The sequence below is a fragment of the Panthera onca genome, chromosome A2 (assembly GCF_046562875.1).
Source record: "Panthera onca isolate mPanOnc1 chromosome A2, mPanOnc1 haplotype 2, whole genome shotgun sequence".
Lineage (NCBI taxonomy): Eukaryota > Metazoa > Chordata > Mammalia > Carnivora > Felidae > Panthera > Panthera onca.
This window is the reverse complement of record NC_138340.1, coordinates 21,880,124-21,901,927: the sequence shown is the minus strand read 5'-3', so window position 1 is coordinate 21,901,927 and position 21,804 is coordinate 21,880,124. Positions and strand designations below refer to the sequence as shown.

Sequence of the window (21,804 nt, the reverse complement as noted above, 5' to 3'; positions counted from 1 at the left end):
TGTGGAGTGCCGCACAGGCACAGCCGGCTTTTCGTTCCGCGGCCCGGCCTGCGCCTCCTCAAGCGCAGGCTGCCCCCGCGTCGGCCTGCTGCCTCGTCCGGCAGGAGCCCGAAGAAAGCTCGAGCGCAGCCTCGATCCCGCCGACAGGACATTTTAACCCGAGTACAGGATACGCCTGCGCCCCCGCCGGCAAGCTCGGCCGCCAAAGCCACGCCGGACCCTAGGAGCCCGACGGTCCCGGAACCCGGCGCCCGGGCCGTGGACGCAGCGGAGCATAATAGCTGTTGTACCGCCCCGCCGCGAGGCCCGGAGGAGAGGCGGAAGCTGAGGGTGCTGACGCAGCTGGGGGAACCTTGCCTGGATGGCACCATCCTGCCCGCGACTCCGCCCCCGCTGGAGGGGCTCGGCTCCGGAATTCAAGATGGAGTCTCTGAGCCGAGCTGGGCAGGAGATGAGCCTTGCGGCCCTGAAGCAGCACGACCCCTACATCACCAGCATCGCAGACCTCACGGGCCAGGTCGCTCTGTACACCTTCTGCCCCAAGGCCAACCAGTGGGTGAGTGCGGCCAGGCCGCTGAGGTCGCCCGCCCGGCCACCGCCTCTTAAAGGGACCGCGCGGACTGTCCTGGGTTGGGGACGATTCCGGAGGCCAGGGCGGCAGAGGAGAGGCCAGGGACTGGAGAAGAGACAGGCCGGTCCCTGAAAGGTGTCAGGGGCTTCGAGGATTGGGAGAGAGGAGCGAGAGAAGTAGGCCCAAGACGTCCCGAGGGAAAAGCCGATAGAGGGGAGGATTGCAGGAGGATCAGTCCCATGGGGTCGGGTCCGGGGACATGGGCGATCTGCCTTCTTTGCAGATGTGTTGGAGAATGAGAACGGTGGGGTCAGAAAGATACCTGAAAGATTGCGTTTGAAGCTGTGAGGGTTATTAGGTAAAGTACATATACATAATCTATAAACACCCGTGCTCTCCCCCAACAAGCACGTAAATAAGAGCCCCCTTCATAGAGGTCATTTGGATTTAAAGCTTGAAATCCAATTAGTTTCAATTCTTGGAAGGGAGGTGGTGGGGATGAATCCGGCTTTTATCTAACTGCACTCTGTTTCCAGAGTTTTGGAAAAGATTTCAAGGCACTTAGGAAAAGGGCTTCCATGTTAATTGGATTCCCTTGAAACCTTTGGAAAAGAGACCCTGTAAATGTGTTTTGTTCCAGCTGTGCTGCTGGTGATGTCACCTCTGAATGCTCCCTTCAGACTAAGTACTTTTTGGCTTTTTTTGCACGGGAGGGGGTCTGAAAAGTTACATTCAATCTGTTCTCTGACTTGTGAACCCCTGTTTAAAAGTAATATAATTTCCAGTTTTCTAGTAATTGACCCTCAGTAATTTGCTCATTCAGCTTTAGGCTTTACATTTGTCAAATAATCTGTAAATATTTGTTGGATTGAGTTCATAAATGACTAATGTTCACATTTCAGTAAGAAATGAAATGCTTATACTAACAAAGCTCTGAAATATTATCGTAATATATTCTTTAAGGTATAAAACAGAAACATAGGTTATATTTAATCAATAATTTTGTAAGAATGATTTGACATTTATAAACACTTAATTCAGATGAAGAAAGTGTTCAGAATCCTCTTGCTTTACTTTATCTTCTTTCCTTTACCTCCTGGAAGAGAAGGAGATATGGAAAGTCAAAAAGAACAAAATTACAGAATTTTTTTTTAAGTGTAGCTGTTTTAGACATTGCCTTAGTTTGAATTGTTCTGAATCATTTTACTTTATTTGGTCTGCATATAAATTTGTGAGCTGTGAATTGCAGACAAATGGTGAAGACTTGGGGGCAGGAACTTATGACTAACAAGCTTTTATTTCTAGTTTTTCACGGATTTTCAGTGTTGTGGAATTTTAATTGTGGAGTCCTGCTTTACATATGAAATGCAAGCCATAATCTGAATTGAAAAATAAGCTGCCGTTATTCATTCATTTGGATAATGGCACATAGAACATAAGCAAAACTTTTTCTTTGTTATTTTACAATGAGTTGTAACTTCTCACAAACTATGTTGCTTCAATGAACCAAAGATAAAATTAAAACTATCATCAATGTTTTGGGGCACCTGTTAAGCGTCCAGTGGCTTCAGTTCAGGTCATGATCTCATGGTCTATGAGTTTGAGCCCCGAGTCAGGCTCTGTGCTGACAGCTCAGAGCCTGGAGCCTGCTTCTGATTCTGTGTCTCCCTCTCTCTCTGCTTCTCCCCCATTTGCTTGCTCGCTCTCTCTCTCTCTCTCAAAAATAAATAAACATTAAAAATTTTTTTTTAATTTTAAAAAGAAAAATGTTGCAGATAATAGACATGTTGCTGTATTGAACATTGTGTATACATTAGTATGCATTAATAGCATAGAAAGGATAAGAAAGAAACTGGTAACAGTAGTTTGTGGAGTAAAAGAGTTACTTGACCTGTTCCAAAGTGAGTAATTTTAAAATAAATAAGCTCATTTTAAACATGACTTATTTCTTCTCCATTAGGACCATTTGGGGTTGAAGTATGGGGGAAAAAACTAATTGACTCATTGTCTATTATAGGAGAAGACTGATATAGAAGGGACCTTATTTGTATATCGAAGGTAAGCTTTTTAAAAAAATGATACATGTCTATTTTTAATCTAATGGTGAATAGTGTCCTATAAAGTTCAGCGTTGTTGTACATTTGTCTTTGGAACCTTCCTGCTTGTCCCTATTCATCCATTTGTAGCTGTGAGATTCTAACCAAGTTATGTCCCTTCTTTGAGCCTTCCTATGATTCAGAGCTAGTAATGTGTAATTTTAGCTTGAGAGTCATTTAGAAAGCCTGGATTACTCAATTGCACATTTTATATTTTCAACTTTTCTGAGAGGTCATTATGTAAAATAGGATTGGTTTACAAACTACAGCTTTTGTTTTATTAGGCAACTTTTGTGTCCTAACTGTAACTGACAGGAAAGGATAGTCATGAGTCCTTATTTTTCTGGATCTCCCTTAGGTCTTGTTCTGACTGGGGCAGGTTCCTTCCCATGGTTTCTAAAGCAGAGGGATTCAGCAGGAATTATTACTGACATCTGGTCCTCCCCACCTTTTTGTATTAGGAGTTATCTTTTAAGGATTGCCTTTCTCCATTGATGGTAATTAACAAGAATTTGTCAAATATTCTCTAAATTCTGGTGTATGGCTTTGAGATCTTGTCCAAATACACTGATCTTTTTTTTTTTCCTTTGTATGTAAGTGCTTTGATATTACATATTAACTATAGCAGCTCTTTATTCTTTGCCACTTTGTTCCCTGCCCTTCATCTTTCTCCTTTAAAAAAAAAAAAAAAAAAAAAAAAAAAAAAAAAAAAAAGGCCTTTATCCTTCACCTACTTCATTATTCTTTATTACCTATGTAAATCTCTAGAAACTCATTTGTAGTTAGAGCCTCAGTATCTATGATATTTGGAAAGTACTTTCCTGGCCTTACTGTTACAGAATAGTACAGATCCACTGTTTGTAGAAAATATGAAGTTTAGTATAATAAATGATTTGGTTTAATAATATTCATAGAGGCTTACAGTGTTGATCCTAACAAAAGGAAACCAATGAAACTATTTGGGAAATGTGAGAATATTTTATGTGCCTTGGATTAAGGTATGCCACAGTGTCAGAATATCACTTTGCAGAGACCTTAGTCTAGAAGAAGCCTGGATTTGGGGTCAGAAAACCTAAAGCTGAATTCTAGTCACATTATTTGTGTGACTTTGGACAAAAGCCTTAATCATTCTGAGTTTATTTCCTAATCTGTAGAGTAGTATTCTAAAATCTCTCCCATGTACACAGAGAAATGAATGAGAAACTGTGAAATGTTGTATACATGTGAGGAGTGTCTAAAGGGTCATGTACTGACTCACCCTGATAGGAGAACCAAGGACATTTGTTATTATAGGATTCGAGGCATTTTCTGTCTAACTCAGGAGAACTGTGGAAAGACCTGTTTGGTGTAAGAAACAATCATGATTGTTATGGTTGACAAGTCTACCTAAAGTAGACTATACTAAATACTATATACTATACTAAATACTAAATACTAAATACTATACTCTATAATAAAACCAAGTCTGTACCGTATTTAAAATAAGTGATATTTTTGTTGAGCAAATGTTTATTCAACATCTACTGGCTATCTATCTTGGGATACAACTGCAAAAAAACAAGACAAGAACCCTATTTGTGTGGAGTTTACATTCTAGTGGAGAAAGACAGTAAATATAAAAAATAATAAGTGGTATGGGAAAAAAGAGGTGGGCTGGAGGTATTGAACTTGAGAGCAGGCTGGGAACCTGAGAAAGAGTAGTTCTTAGGTAAGTGTCACTGAGAAAGTGATATTTGAGGAGAAGCTTGCAGGGGGTGAGATAACTAGATTCGGGACGAGTGTTCCAGGCAAGGGTCTTTAGGTAGAAGTGCTCTCCTGTAGGGAAAGTGAAGAGCTCGGTGTGGCTGGAGCAAGAGAACAAGAGGCAGAGGAGAGGAAGGCGAGGAGGACACATACCAGCCAAGGCCCTGGTGGTCTTAGCAAGGCCACCGGCCTTCAGTCTGAGGGACTAAGCCCTTGGAAACTTCTGAGAAGAGGAGGGATATGATCTGTCTTAAATTTTTTGTTTACAATTTTAAGTGCTAACAATATTGTGTAATGCAATAATGTAGTTATTCTTTGAAATGGAAATAAAGAAGTAGATAACATTTCTGTGAATTAAACAGTGACTACAGGGTTGTTTGGTTTTTTTTTGTTGTTTTGTTTTGTTTTGTTTTGTTTTTTGTCAAATCTAAGGTCAGCCTCACCTTACCATGGTTTTACCATTGTGAATCGACTGAATATGCACAATCTGGTTGAACCAGTGAATAAAGATTTGGAATTTCAGCTCCATGAACCATTTCTTCTGTATAGAAATGCAAGCTGTAAGTATATCTGTCTTATTATGGTTCATATGTTTACAATTAAAATTGAGTGACTTTAGTTTCTATCACACTATTTTTGGATTTGCAAGTTAATAATAAAAAACATAATCTATGCTCTTATGGTTATAAATGAGTCTCTTAGTAAGATCAAGCCTTTTAAATTGAGCTTCTAAAATTGAAACAGTATACACTTTTGTATACAGTAACATTTATATTGTTTTAGTTAAATAAACTATTCCATATAATAGCATTACATTATATTCCTATTGTTTGTTTTATGAAAGTAAGTTTCACCCTTTGTTTTGGTTGTGACATTCAATTATTGGCTGTCCATGCCCCTGAACAACAGAAATAGAACTTAGTTTGAGAGATACAGGGTGGGGACTGATACTGATATTTCTATCCCTGAAGCAAGTACTATCTTTTGCCCTGGGAGTGCTATTTTTCAGTCTGTTTATTGAGTGTCTGCTGGGTCCAAATTCTGGGCCACAAGCTGTTGTACTCACTGTTAATGATACAGTAACCTACGTACGGCAGGAAAGCAGTTAAGTCAGCTGTGACTCAGATGCAAGTGGCAGCTACTCAGTTGTAGAGCGACTTCTAGAGACCTTTCAGGCATTTTACAGACTCCTCAGAATGGTTGCATACAGTCCACAAAGCTCTTTCAAGAAGTAAGATACTAAAAAGTAACCTCAATTCCTGTATTTCAGTATGGGTGTTGAAGATATGAGTGTTTGAGGGCAGAAGAAAGGCAGTTTGTTTGGCACTGAGTGTAGGCAGATCAGACCTGGTTGTGGTAGCAGAGCGACTGTCACTATCATCCAAGGAGATTGCCAGAGAGATGTTACTTCTCACTTAAAAAGGACAAGTTACTCTTTGGATTTCACTTGACTGGGAGGTAACTAGTATTGAAGGAATGTCTTCAGTGTAAAATAGAAGTAGCTCTGGAAATTAGGCAGCTTTTAATTCCCTGAGTGAGAAAGGATGTTGTTTCAGAGACAGAAGCCCCAAACTCTTCTCCACAGCTCACTTTATGTATCTGAGTGAAATAGAGTCTCTTGATTTTTCAGTGAACTATTTGTCCAGAAAGTTCCTCTCTGAGATTTAATTTCTGGGGACATGCTGGAACTAATGTTAACAGCAGAATTACTTCAGATGGCAGCTTTCTTTGTGCTGAACTTTCTATTAAAGGGAGATTCTGCAGCGAAACACAGATCCAGTTGTTGTTTTTTTTTTAAGGGAAATTGGCTTAATTCTGCTCCTTACTACCTGGAAACTTAATCTAGCTATTGCTTCTAACAAAAGTTTGAAAGTAGTCTGGAAAATTATCAGAGACCCATGGATTTCATAACTATTTAGCATAAGCCTAATGTGAATCATAGTATTTCTTTCACAAGCAAAGGTTCCTGTGGAGTTGAAAGTGCAACATAGCACAAATAGAATTAAATCACGATTAACCAGAATTTCACTAATCAGAGCCTCGGTTATCTGGAAAGGTAGATCAGACTTTTTTTGTGCACATCTAGCAGATACCTGGAGTACAACCTGACGTCACCATAACCATGTTACCATGTGCTGTAACTTTAACCCCACTATAGTATCCTAGATTAATTTGTTGTGATGGTAAGAATTTAAATCATCAGGAGTGTTTATTACGTTAATTAGAATATTCTCAAGCAGAAAGGTACACTAATGCATTTTATTCTAGAAAGATTTTCAACAAGAAGTTGAAACAAAGGTTTCCTTAGTTGAACAGAAAACTCACTTAACCAAAGTTGTCCAACTCCCCAGTTAGTTGAGGCACTGAATTATTTTCTAAGGGCTGTATGGTTTCTGGTATTGCTAATTAGAAATGCAAGAGCACATCAGCTTGTTTTCAGACTAGACAAAGGCCTGAAAAGGTCAAGTACAACACTGTGGGTGTATTAGAAACAGTCTACAAGAGGAGCTCGGGGAAGGTATTTAAAGGAACGGCTGTATCAGGGAGAAGTGACAAGGCAGGGTGAAGTGATTCTGGGAGTGTGATGGCCTCTCTTGGGTCTATGTTTTGTCTACCTAGTCTCAAATGTGGAAAATAGTCTTGTCAAGGCTGCAAGCTATTGAGTTGTTAAGGGATTTGTTCTTTAAACAAAAAGTTAATTAGTGTCTGATTGTGTATACAGGTAATTATACCTGATTCTGTGGCTGCTCTTCTGGCATTGTCTTGTGGGAAATAATCACTAAAACACTGACCCGTTTCACTCGTTATACCTTCAGATCCAGCTTCTTTCACTCATGTCAGTTTTTGGAGTTACTAGAAAACTGAGCTCTCATTTTTCCCAGTTCTAAATAAATTGTTTTGTTTTATTTTATTTTTTAGTCTTGATTTATACAACACCCCACCCCCACCCCCACAAGGAAAAGGCAAAATCTTGCAGAGAAAATGCCTACACTAGCCAAGGGCTTAGGTTGGTGATTCTGTTGAATATTCTGGAAGTAGTATATTCTATACTCATCAAAGGGCCTTTTGGCAGTCATGAGACCCCTGTGAGGCTGTGGCGAGGGTTGGGAAGACTGCAGATTCTATAATTGATTAAGCAAAGGTGTCGTTCCTAACACCTTATTTCTGACTTATAGTGAGGACACAAGAGTCTCAGAGAAGTTAAGAAACTTGCTCAAGAGTCGCAAGTTTGTAAGTGACATAGGCAGAATTCAGATCATCAAAGCCCGTGTTCTTTCTGGATGGCTGCAACAATAAAATTACTTAACTTCATCAATCCATGTTCTAGAGCAAGGCTGTCAACTAGAACTCTAATAATGGGAATAATGGAAATGCTCTGTATTGGCCCTATCCCATAGAGCAGCCACCAGCTACCTGTGACTACTATTGAGCATTCAAAGTGTGGCTGGTGCTACCAAGACATTTTCTTTTCCTTTTTAGTTTATTTAATTTAACCAATTTGCATGTAAGTAATCATATGTGGCTAGCGGCTACCATAATGGACAGAAGAGATGTAAAGCATGAACCCATGCTCCAAACACACCCTTTTGTTGTGCCATATCTGAATTTAGATTCGATTTTTATGCCTCTCATTTAGTCATTCTTTTTTTTTTTTTTTTATTTTTTTAACGTTTATTTATTTTTGAGACAGAGAGAGACAGAGCATGAGCAGGGGAGGGTCAGAGAGAAAGGGAGACACAGAATCTGAAACAGGCTCCAGGCTCTGAGCTGTCAGCACAGAGCCCGACGCGGGGCTCGAACTCACGGACCGTGAGATCATGACCTGAGCCGAAGTCGGCCGCTTAACCGACTGAGCCACCCAGGCGCCCCTAGTCATTCTTTTTTAAAATTTATATAAGTGATTCCTAGATACAAAGGCTGCAGAAGATATCCCTGAGGGTGGCTTTGCCATGGTAACACTCTTTTGGCATGAAATTTAATTTTCGGAAAAGAATTCTATTCTAGGCTTTGCCATTTTCGGGCTGTAACCTTGAATAAATCATGTAAACCACTGATCTGGCCTGCTTATCTTAAAAGAGCATCATATACATGAAGGTATTTTGTCAGGCACTTATAAATATAAAATATTATAGACTGTGTCTCCATCTTGGACCCAAGCCAAGTGATCTTTTTAAAAAGTGGAAGAGTTGTAGGGATTTTAATATTATCCAGGTTCTCTTATAACGCAGGCCCGTAGTGTCCTTCTTCACATCCCTTTAACCAGCACCAGGACAAGCTGGAGACTCTGTTTGTCTTTACAGATATTATTTTCGGATGTTATAGGGACCATTACCAGACAGCCTGAGGTATGATAAGTTGAAAATCTATACATGTTAAAAATGAGAAATATTAGAACGTACAAATTTTTTAAAGCTCTCAACAGAAGCAGTTCTGGTCAGTGGGTCACAGTGTTCATTTTGATCAGTATACTGGAACGCAAAGCACCCTCCTGTCTAAAACTTGGGATTGAGGTAGGTGTTTTATTTGTGGACACCTCTTCCTAAAAAACACTAATGATAGTTTTTTTTTTTTTAGTTTTTTTTAATGTTTATATATTTTTGAGAAAGAGAATGACAGAGCGTGAGCAGGGGAGGGACAAAGAGAGGGAGACACAGAATCCAAAGCAGGCTCCAGGCTCTGAGCTGTCAGCACAGAGCCCAACGCAGGGCTTGAACTCACAAAGTGTGAGATCATGACCTGAACCGAAGTCAGACGCTTAACCGACTGAGCCACCCAGATGCCCCCAAAACATTGATGATAGTTTTAATTTTTTTTTTTGATTGGTTGAAGAAACATAGTTTTTTTGCTGTGTAAATATGCGTTACTACTGATCTGCTGATCTTCTGTTCTCATTTGTAAAGAGAATCCATGTTACCAACTGTATTATAAAACCATTCTTTGGAGACTCTGAACTTCCAGGAGTTCCATGGCAGAGGCACATCAAAGTAAATCTCCTTCAACTCCTGTCCAGCAGTATCATGACAGAAAACCTTCCTCCTACAAACATTTAGAACTGCTGTATAAAATATTAAATGCATAGCTTAGGCAAAAAGAGAATAGGGGACATTTCAGTGGCCAGCATCAGAGTGAGAGCTGAGGGCTGAAGTGAGGAGCTTATAAACTGACACTGGCTGCCAGCTGTTAGAGCTTCTTATGTATGGAGCTCTCCTTCAGTAAGGACCCCATTACGGTGACACAGGGCCAGGAGACAAGGCCATGAACTCTTACAGGTGGAGAGGTGGAGCTGAGACACCTTTATATACATACAGCTAGGTCCCCTAATGCGCTACATATTAATGAATCAGAAAGATAGCCCACCAACCAAAGAGGAGGACAAGGCAAGTTTATCTATCTCAGTATGGGCTGTGGTTAGAGGGAAAATGTCTCCCCCTGAAAATTGTGGCCATGAGCCTTCTCTCATACAGGATTTGGGGTTCAGGTTATACCATTCATTTGGTATAATTTCTTACCCAGGCCAAAAACTAACATAAAAATTGATCCTCAGCTGGTGAGTACCCTAGGACACCTGGTAAAAGCAAATGCAAAATTCTTCTAGAGGGACAACCAGATTGCCCGGGGACCTCATTGATAAGCCTCATGGTCTAAAATTACTAACAAGGAGTAATTATCTACAAGGAGATAATTCACAAGGAGTGTGAATTATCTACAGGGAGATAATTCACAATCAGTGAAAGGTAGAACACAACAAACAGGATTAGCCAAACCTTCCCAGGAACTTTAGTTAATGAAATGATCAGAGACGTTAATGGATGTAAATGTCACATGTATAAAATAAAGTGACAGGTAGCTTTGAAAAATAACCAAGTCGAATTCCTAGAACTTAAAATTTTAATTATTGAAATAAACTCTGCCTGGACTCAGCAGTTAATTTGTAACAACAGAAAAGAGAATTGAAGAATAGAAAAGGACATCTGAGGGAATTCTCCAGAATTCATCCAAAAAATGAAAAGAAATGGAAAATGGGACAAAGAGCATAGGCTTGGGAAGTCTAGCATGTAACAGAGAAGAATTTCAGAATATAAAATAGGTTTAAGAGAGACAGTATCTGAAGAGATTACAACTAAGAATTTTCTAGAATCCTTGAAAGACATGAACCTCAGATTCAGGCAGTAAAATAAGGCACCAAGCATAGTAAGTAGAAATACACAAAAAGAAGCAACCAAAGGCTACTTGAGACTAATTACTTACAAAGAGCACCAATTAGACTGACAGCATATTTAGTTGCAGCTCCTGAGTTCGGAAGACAAAGGAATAATGTTTTCAGAGTACTGAGGAAAAAACAGCCCACACTTCAGTAGTTCAGGAGAACAAAATAAAGACATTTTTCAACAAAAACGGAACTTTTGCCTCCAGCAGTCCCTTTCTGAAGGTGCTTCTAAAGCAGTGCTGCCTGGTACAGTAGCCACTAGCCGCACATGGCTGTTGAGCGTTTGAAATGCTCCTAGTGCAACTGAATTCTGAATTGTATTTAATTTGGTTCAGAAATAAAATTGAGTACAGAAGTAAGAAATGAAGTTTACAAACTATAATGAGCAAAGAAAAGGAGGTGAGTCAAAGTAAGCATGGACTGTATAAAACAGTGAAATGACTGATGTGAGCAGAGGTGCTAAACAGGTGAAGCAGGATGCTGGGGAGGCTCAGTTGGTTAATCACCCGACTCTTCATTTTTGGCTCAGGTCATGATCTTGCAGTCATGAGATCAAGCCCACCTTGGGCTCTGTGCAGACAGCAGGAAGCCTACTTGGGATTCTCTCCTCTGTCTCATTCTGCCCCTACCCTGCTTGCATGTTTTCTCTCTCTCTCTCTCTCTCTCTCTCTCTCTCAAAATAAATAAATATTTTTTAAAAAGGTGAAGCAAAAATACTAGACACTAATAGCTTAAGGTAAAAGCTCTTCAAACCTAAAGCATCCCACGACTCAAGTAAGATTAGATAAATTGATTAACCATAGACTTAAATCAAGCTGTTTGTGTTCAAATGATTCAGGGTAACCACTGCAAAACAAACAGGATGTCTTTTAAACCAGTGCAAACCAGGATGGGGAAAAAGTGAATGAACACCACGGGAAATAGCCCAACATAAAATGACATAAATAAATCAGTAACTAGAACAAAATGTTAAGTGAACTAAACTTGCCAGTTCAAAAAGATTGTAGGACAGGATGAAGATACAGAATTTGTGAGTAAGGCTGTTTTCAAAAAACTTAAAACTCAAAACCTAGAAAGATTGAAAGTAAGGGGATGGAATGCAATCTATCAGGCAACTGTTAACCGAACAGAGCTGCTGCAGCTGTGCTAATCATACCTGATAGACTTCAGGTGAAAAACATTAGGGGCTAAAGTTGCCACATAATGAGAAGAGGAATGAATTACCTAGAAGATAAAACCACCCCATATGGGATATCCCATATCCCATACGTATACCTAGTATATGCCAGAAATACATATCAAATGTTAAAAATCCATAATCATAGGGGGAGATTTTAACAGGCCACCTCAGTAATTGACAGATAAAGCAGATGGTTGTGAGTTACTGAAACAGTACAGTTAAACTTGATCTACCGGGCATATAAAGAACCCTGCCTGCATCCAGCAATTCGAGAATTTGCATTTTTTTCAAATACATATTAGAAGTTTATAAAAATAACCATATGTAGGCCTCCCAGCCCAAGAAGTTAAGAAAAAAGAGAAATCTGGGTTAAGTTGGAGGAAAATACAGATGAGTAGCAATTAACTGCAGAACAAAGAAATTTTACTAGAAGGATAGAACGAAATCAACAGCAAAAACTCTCCCCCATAACCTGATTGATCCAACAACAACAAAAAGAGTGGGGATGGGGACAGATCGGGCAATATTAGGAATAATCAATATATTTTTTACATATTGCAACTAAATGTAGGGAACACTTTTTTTTAAAAACAAGAAATCGCTATGAAAAACTTTCTGCCTATATGTTTAAGACTTAGATTGTATGGTTTCTTAAAAGAAGCATAGCATAACAAAACTTATTCAGGAATAAAGAGATCTGAATACACTCAGAAACAATAAAATGTTGGGTCAGTAGTTTAAAATCTTTCCCATCACATCTAAATAAAATGCTAAGAAGAATGTCGTATTCAGTAAGTGGTACGAGGACAGTTACTCTCCATTTAGAGACTGGCCTCTGAAAAAGCAGATATAGGATCTGTACATTTCTGATCTTCTCACAGGACACTTATCTCGACAGTCCACTCTTCTACAGTGAGGAGATCATGATTCTATTACCCACTATTCCTTCAGCAAGCATTTGGCAAGCCCCTGCTACACGCAACTTAGCTTACTACTCTGTTTCTTCTAGAAAACGCTTTCCCTAAGACCAGTGTCAGGAGTCCTTTGATTTCCACTTCCGTGGAAATTTAATTTTGGAATGCCCCAAGACTATTTTCTGTAAACAGGGTTCTGAGCAATTTTTTTTTAATCCAAAATTTGGTATTATATGAATCAACAAAAAAGTAAAAGTAAGCAAAATTGGTTTTTCTCTTTGTTACAGCAAGACAGTCTCCATCGTAACCTGGTTCATTGAAAACATTAAAGTAAAGGTTTGTGGTCCCAATAAGCTCTATAAAGTCAATTCTGGCATTCAGTGATTTCCTTTTGCAAAAACTATTTCGGTATTGTCTTTTACTCTGTTTTTAAACAAACAAGCTGATTATTTAACTCAGATGTACACCTTAATACAGCGATACTTAATGAACATCTGTCATTTACCAAGCACTTTACCAAGTGCTATATATACCATTTCGATTAAAACTATAAGGTACTTTTAAAGAATTTTAGTTATTTTTTTTAATCCTTAGGTTCTGTTGCATTTTCTTAGAAAAATTATAAGCAAGAAGTCATTAAATTGTGTTAGAACTCTACCTTTCTGAAAGGGTCAGGATTCTTAATGAAATATGTTACTATATCAATCCCAGTGCTATGACTATTACTCCTAAAACAGCTCTGTTAATTAATGGTAAAAATTAATGATTTAAAATCTGTGATTAGAAATATCAGCTATAAACTTTAATGATTAGGCTAGTACTAGTGAAAATCTGATCCATCAGAGACTGTGGAGGAATTTACATGTTTAGGGTTTTTTCCTGGTCATTTTTAGCAGCAACACTGATCCATTAATTAGAAGAAATACACAGTCTAGATTTTGTCTTCTCAGACCTAACTTTATTCCTTCCTTAGACCAATGTATGATGGTGGTTTTAGCCAAAAAAAAAAAAAAAAAAAAAAAGATTATTTTACTTTATGTGTATGTTAGACTTTGCATTTTTTTTTTTTTTACTGAAAGATAAACAAGGACAATTATTCACGTTTCCTGCATCCAACACCTCAGGGCATGGATCTCCCACTGAATGACACTTTTCATTTTTTTAAATGTTTTCTATAATCCAAAAGCACTTTTGGAAAAATGAGCAAAGTATGTTGCCCTGTAACCTGCGTAACGACAACAAATCACTGTAACAAGCAAGTGAAAATAAAAACGTTATTGCTATTTAATATTTTTAAGAACTTACCTCCAAAAGCCTGTGAGAAGTACCTCTTTGTTTCCGCTTCACTTACAACTTTTCCTTTATATCGGGCATCAGTCTCTTGATAGAGAGCATTTTTAATTAAAATTAGATCACTAGAAAAGGCAGGGAGATTCATTTCCATAGTGTTGAAAATACAGCTGCCAAATGGAAAGTTTTAGTAGAAGAAACACTGTAATGTGTACTTTTTTTTTTTTTTTTGTCTCTGCTTGCCCTTTCTCAGTTCAAGGGCAAGACTCAGAACAGTAGAGATGGTAGGTGGCTCCTGGCATTTGCACAGATCTTCAGACTCCAAGCACAGTGCAGGAAATGTCCTTGCAAGAGAAGTTTACAATTTGTCAGGTCAAAAAATGTGACTTCTACCTCCAGACTGAAAGAGGAATTTATAAACAATTCCAAAAGCTCCACAGTCCATTCCCTGTGATCTTTGAATGCAGCACAGTGCTTCTCGAGCAGCCTGAAGAAAGGCAGGCGGTATTCACCATCTGCAGCAGCAGTGCTGTGGTTGGTGTGATTCCGTAATCAGTGGAGGAGAAAGGACCTGTGGCAAGTGCATTAATCTGGCCTTCTGGACAAAGATAAGGAAAGAGCCTTGCTGTTGCCACGTTAGTAGATCGAGGAGGTAGAAACACCATGAAAACATAGAGTGTAACTGAGACCCCAAGGCTGACCTGGTGACGCTGTCAGGTCAGACATTTCAAACGTCTCTGTTGCTCTCTCTGTTGCAGCCACTGTTTGGTGTTCTAATAGAGCCTGTAGTGTTCCAGTGGAGTCTCTAGTAGGGCCTCGGCCAAGTACCTTCTGGTTAACTTTGTAAGTCCGTGAACATTTCAGAATTTCCAAAGCAGATTCATTTAGTGTATCTCACTAAGTACTGGCTTTTCCCCCCCTAAAGTAGAGTTGTCAGGTAAAATGCAATTTTATCTTTGTTTTTTATTGTGGTATTACCATAATTATAAATATTTTAAAAGGTAACCATGCATGCACCATTTATCTCTTTTAGATAATTAATAGTTTCTCTTCTGAAAACTCGCAAAGAAAAGCAACAGTTACTTATAGCTAAGTGGCAGAAATGTGTTCTTTATATGTATGTATACAGGTTTTCACCTCTTGTTTACAAAGTGAAGTTCATTGTGGAGGTAAAAATTGAAACAGGGGTGCCTGGGTGGCTCAGTCGGTTGGGCGTCTGACTTCAGGTCGGGTCGGGTCATGATCTCACAGCTCGTGAGTTCTAGCCCTGCGTTGGGCTCTCTGCTGACAGCTCAGAACCTGGAGCTTGCTTTGAATTCTGTGGCTCCCTTGCTCTCTGCCCCTCCCCTGGTCGTGCTGTCTTTCTCTCTCTCTCTCTCTCTCTCTCTCTCTCTCTCTCTCTCTCTCCCTCTCTCTCCCTCTCTCTCTCTCTCTCTCTCTCAAAAGTTAAAAACAAAAAATTTGAAGCAGAGTAACCACTAGAAGATTTGAAGCCACTCTGGAGTAGGCAGAATAAACCTCAAGACTGAGGTTCAGTCCCCTGGAGGGTCCAGGCAGATCTGAGCTACTTACAAAGTCACTACTTCCAGGGATGCTCGGCATCTTTTTTTTTAAACAGAAAGGCATGGAATAAGCATTTGCTACCATTTAAAAATGACACTTTACACAGACACCTGGATTTCTACCTTTCCTTCTTATGACAAAGTGGCTGTATGGCCATACAGCACCTGCATCCCTGTAAGCACTGATAGTCAGGAACTCTGGGTAGGGCATGCCCCCCACAGCCTCACTGATCCCACCACAGCCTCACGGATCCCACCACACCCTGTGTCTCTTAGACTATCATGGGCATTTGCCTTACAACCCTGGTTTGGATGATCTGTTAGTAAATCGGCAGAAAAATACATATATAGCAGAGAAGTTAGGAAAAGGAGAGAAAAGAAGTTCCCTCTTTTCTCACCTACTATTTGAACTGTTTCCCAAAGCCCTAAATGTGGATTTTTGGGAGCACAGAAAACAGGAACTCAGCTCCTTGGAGGCCAGGGACCATGCTTCCCAAGCTTTGTTGTCCCTTCTGATACATAAAAGTGATCATTTCTGTGTGGGACACTGGGGTGAATAGACCACTAGGGGTCGGACAGGTCCAACATTTGGCATACCCATAATCACTTGCAGCGACCCACCCCCACCCCCAGGGGAATTTCTGCCTTGGGAGCAGCAAGTACTGTGTGGCAGGAAACTCTAACAGCAGGCGTCAAGCCCTGGTGTGACTCCCCATTTTGTTTTATTTACTTAGAGCTGCCATTATTTAGGAATAGGAAGTCTGTAACTGGAAACGATCAGTTGTAATATTCTTTGGGTTTATTTTCTTAATTTCCCAAAAAAGTTAGTGGTCATTTCATGTATCTGAATCCCATACTAAGAATACAGTGTTTAAAGGGACTATGTAAGTGATATTGCCAGTAAATGGTTTCAGGCTTGATTTACTTTAGAGAGGGGCACTAAATGTGAAAATACTAAACCAAAGAGCGTTGCAGAATAACATTTTAAAATTTCCTGACCTATGTCTTTAATCAGTGTTCACTAAATAGACACTGCAATTTTTTTTTATCATTTATTTATTTTTGAGAGATAGAGACAGAGCGTGAGCAGGGGAGGAGCAGAGAGAGAGGGGGAGACACAGATCTGAAGCAGGCTCCAGGCTCTGAGCTGTCAGCACAGAGCCCGACGTGGGGCTCGAACTCCCGGACCACGAGATTATGACCTGAGCCGAAGTCAAGACACTTAACCAACTGAGCCACCTAGGTGCCCCTAGACACTGCAATTTAAATTTTTTTTTTAATTTTTTAAAAGTGTATTCATTTATTCTGAGAGAGAGAGAGAGAGAGCGAGCGCACACGGACAGAGGAGGGGCAGAGAGAGAGAGGAAGACACGGAATCCAAAGACACAGAATCCGAAGCAGGCTCCAGGCTCTGAGCTGTCAGCACAGAGCCCACATGGGGCTCAAACTCACGAACCACAAGATCCCACCTGAGCCAAAGTCCGACGCTCAACCGAGCCACCTAGGCGCCCCTGCAATTTAAATTTTAGAAAGTACACTCTCTCTTCTATGTTTGTGTTCATTGGTGTTTTAAGATGTGTGTTCTTTGGCCATAACAGGTAAGCTGCTGAATCCCATTTACCAGCTGCATGTATGGATTCATAGCATTTTCCTGCCTGCCTGTTTGCCACCTACCACAGTTCCTGTCAAAATCCTAGGCCAGCCAGGCTGCGGCCCCACACCCTTTTTCCTGTGTTCTACTTTCCACCTCGGAGCCTTTCTCTTCTCTCTTTCCTTTAATGTCGATGTGGAGCCACCAGGCTAGGCTTATTGTCCTAAAGGAAATGATCTTTCAAGGCAGGGGCATTTGCTGTTTCACTAGCTGGGGCAGGCCACTGTTTACATAATCTATTCCATTCTTACATTACTTTTATAATCTGAAGGATCTTCCTTATGTTTAGAGTAAATGTTTTTGGCCATATTCAAAACACATTTTCTTGTTCTTCCTTCCTGTGTAGAGGATCTTTGTCAGTATCATCTTTAGAAATTTTATAACTCTTAACACCATTGCCAAAAAGCTTTTATCAAACCCCTTTTGTGTTTGGCACCATACTGAGAAAATCTCCAACCTCCTCAGATCCTTTTAGAAAGTAGGTCAGATCTAAATAATAAATGAATCAAAAAGACAGCATGTGCACGAGAGTGATTCCCAGCTCTGTTCTTGTGACATTTCACAGCATCTCAAGAAGTCTCAAGGGATTTTACAAAGCCTCCAAATTAATTTGGATTCTCTTGATCTTGTACATGCCGTATACCATTCCAGATGAGAAGCAGAATGAGATGTAACATCAAATCATAACGGGCTGCTGGATCTGCAAACTGCGCTCTCTGGGAAAATGGAAAACTCTTGCTCCTCAGCTTTTTCAGATTTCTCAATATTGGGGCACCTGGTGGTTCAATCAATTAAGCATCTGACTTCAGCTCAGGTCATGATCCCGCGGTTCGTGAGTTCGAGCCCCGCGTCGGGCTCTGTGCTGACAGCTCAGAGCCTGGAGCCTGCTTTGGATTCTGTGTCTTCCTCTCTCTCTGCCCCGCCCCCACTCACTCGCTCTCTGTCTCTCAAAAATAAACATTAAAAAAATCTTTAAAATTTCTCAGTATTAACTAATCTAATGGCTTTAATCTTTTGTCAGTCTTGTTTTTCACGATTTTAAAAGAAAGATGCTGTCATTTAAAAAGCAAAGGAAACACTTAATTTTCGATATTCTTTTCTGCATTTTGATGTTTTTCATGGAAGTACAACTTAAAAGTAATTAAATATCCTACCACACTCCCTAACTCTTTGGTGACTTGCCTGTACTGCATGACTTACTTGGGACAGCCGTTAACAGCTGCAAATATGGTGGGGGGTCCAATAGGTAGATAGTTTGCTTTTGTCTTGAGAAAAGGCACTTATAAATCAGGATGCCATCATTATTTGCCACAGCAAAATAATACTATATTGTCAAATCCTTAAATTGCTGTAGTTAATCAAGGAAAATTATGTCGGAATGTTTCAGCAAATGAATTGTTCATGGTATGTGTTGGGCCTTGGAGTGGAAGTTCTCTTGAGGGAAGAATACTTGGCTTTGGCTTGGAGACAGGTCCTCCGTGATCTGAGCTATCTGGTAACTTGTCTGTCTTTCCTCACCGGTGACAGTGACAGGCTCAGGGGCAGCTCTCAGGGCTTTCTTGCCAGTTGCATGCACTGTGCATTTGATATGTTGGCAGACAGAGCTGATTCTTGGATGCGTGTCTGAACCTCTACAGGTCCACTTTTGGCAGAATCGAGTGTGACTCTTATCCCGTACCCATTAAGCTATCGTTATGGCTTCCTTATCTTTATTTCTTCTGCAAACATGCCTTTGAAAGTGTTTGGGTCTCTTTTGGCAGTTTACTTGATAATGTACAAGAGTGGAAGGCGTATGTCTTATTTCTAAATTCTAGAGTATTTCTTCAAGGGAAGAAGAGAGGATATAAGTAAAGTTTTGTCAACGTAAGTTGATAGTTCTGCTGGGTTTATTTTGATTATCCATATGGAATTCTTTCTTAAGAGTTGGGCTTTCAGCCCCCTATGAAAACATTATTAAATGCCCCTGTTCAGCCCAAAGAATGTTCTGAGCCTAATGTATTGCATATCACAAACTTTCTGATCAGTCTAAGTTACATGGGTGTGTCCATCAGAGGGAAACTGGAATCTTGTATTTGGACTCTTGTGTTTCGTGTGTTCTTTAGCCAAGGTTGGAAGAGGCATATTTAAAGAAAGATGGTTGCATGTGCTTGCCATATATGGAGTCTTTTCAAAGCCCCGTCTGATTACTCTATGTAGGAGCAATCCTTAGCCGCGAGGAATAGGAACATAACCAAAGATACTGCGGAAGATACTGCTTATATCTTGTCTATAACAGAGCTTCCTCTGTGTTCCTTGTCAAAGGGATGTCAAAGCTAAATTTAATCTGTTTACTTACATGTAAAATATTCCAAGATTACTTGTTATTCATTAGACATTGATTCTGCTTGAAGCGTTGGTGGTGTTTTATAGTTCTGTGAACAGAAGAGGGGCTGTGAACCTGGATTCCAAACATGGAAAACTCTTCACATCAGGCTGCATGAAGGCTCAGAAAACAAAAGCCAACCTGGTAGTGTGGTAGTTAGTGTGCACAGTCACCTGCAGGACACATAGCCAGACATGGAGCCCAACAGTCAAGGACGGTTTTAGTGAAATTGAAGGGTTTCTCTACCAGAGAACAGGTTAGGAAAAAAATTGACGTTGATGATTTCATTCATAAAATGAAGCCATTCACTCACTGTATCAATGTTTTCACTCCCTTTGCAAGGACAACTGAAAAAAATCCAATTAAACTTTTATTTCTGTCAAAAAAGGAACTTTAAAGTTGTGATTGGCCATGAATGTTTTTGTAGAATATAATGACGTTAATTCAGCATGAATAAAAATTTGCCATTAAAAAGCTTTTGTACACTGAAAACTATAAGACATTAATGAAGGAAGTCGAAGAAAACACAAAGAATTGGGAAAATATTTCATGCTCCTGGATTAGAAGGAGTAATATTGTTAAAATGTCTATACTGCCTTAAGCAATCTACAGATTGAGTGTATTTCGTATCAAAATTGCCATGACGTTTTTCACAGAAATAGAATAAACGATCCTAAAATTTGTATGGAACCACAAAAGACCTCAGATAGCCAAACTTGAGGATGAAGAAAAAATCCAGAGGTATCACAGACCCAGATTTCAAGATAAACTACAGAGCTGTTGTATGCAAAACAGTATGGTACTAGCACAAAAATAGACACATAGATCAGTGAAACAGAAGAGAGTACCCAGCAGTAAACCCACACATATATGGTCGAGCTAATTTCCAACAAGGGAACCAAGAATATACCATGGGGAAAAGACAGTCTGTTCAGTAAATGGTGTTGGGGAAAGTGGACAGCTACCTGCTACTATCTTATCTTACACCATACACAAAAAATAAATTCGAAATAGATTAAAGACTTGAATGTAAGACCTGATACTGTGAAACCCCTAGAGGAAAACATAGGTGGTAAGCTCCTAGACATCAGTTTTGGCAATGATTTTTTGGATTTGACACCAAAAGCAAAGGCAGAAAAAGCAAAAATAAACAAGTGAGACTATATCAAACTAAAAGCTTTTGCAGAGCAGAGGAAACCTTCAACAAAATAAAAAGGCATCCTACCAAACAAGAGAAAAATGTTTGCAAGTCATATATCTGATATGGGGCTAATATCCAAATTATATAAAGGACTCATGCATCTCAATAGCAAAAGAACAATCTGATTAAAAAGTGGGCAGAAGATTTGAACAGACATTTTTCCAAAGAAGACATACAGATGGCCAACAGGTACATGAAAAGATGCGCCACATCACTGATATCAGGGAAATGCAAATTAAAACCACAATGAGGTTACTCCACACATGTTAGAATGGCTCTTGTCAAAAATACAAGAAATAACAGGGACACCTGGGTGGCTCAGTCAGTTGAGCATCTGACTCTTGATTTCAGCTCAGATCATGATATCATGGTTTGTGATATCAAGCCCGGCATCTGGCTGTGCACTGACAGCACAGACCCTGCTTGGGATTCTCTGTCTTCTGTCTCTGCCCCTTCCATGCTCAAACTCTCTCTCTCTCAAAATAAATAAATAAAACTTTAAAAAAATATATAAGAAACAACAGGTGTTGGAGAGGATGTGGAGAAAAGCAAACCTTCATGCACTGTTGCTAGGACTGTAAATTGGTGCATCTACTACGGAAAACAGTATAGAGATTTCTCAAAAAATTAAAAATGAAACTACCATATGATCTGGCAATTCCACTTCTGAGTATTTATCCAAAAAAAATGTAAACACTAATTTGAAAAGATATATGCACTTCTGTGTTTATTGTAGCGTTATTTACAATAGCCAGAATGTGGATATAACCTAGGAGTCCATCAATGGATGAATGGAAGAAGAAAATGTATATATACACAATGGAATATTATTCAGCCATTAAAAAATTGAAACCTTACGTTTTGCAACAATATAGATGGACCTTGAGGACATCATGCTAAAATGAAGTAGATCAGATAGAAAAAGATAAATATTATATGATCTCACTAATGTGTGGAATCTTTAAGGAAGAAAAAAAAAAAAACAGGATGCCTGGGTGGCTTAGATGGTTAAGTGTCCAACTCTTA

General features: G+C 39.6%; 1 protein-coding gene across 1 annotated transcript in view; it reads left to right on the top strand.

The window, feature by feature from the left end:
• The first annotated feature begins 336 nt into the window (after positions 1-336).
• Positions 337-21,804, top strand: part of DCP1A (decapping mRNA 1A) — a 56,520-nt gene continuing 35,052 nt past the window's right edge. The window contains exons 1-3 of the mRNA XM_060631309.3: positions 337-556; positions 2,589-2,629; positions 4,843-4,970. Of these exons, the coding sequence (XP_060487292.2) occupies positions 362-556; positions 2,589-2,629; positions 4,843-4,970 (364 nt within the window). The 5' untranslated portion in view covers positions 337-361. The remainder of the gene's footprint in view (positions 557-2,588; positions 2,630-4,842; positions 4,971-21,804) is intronic.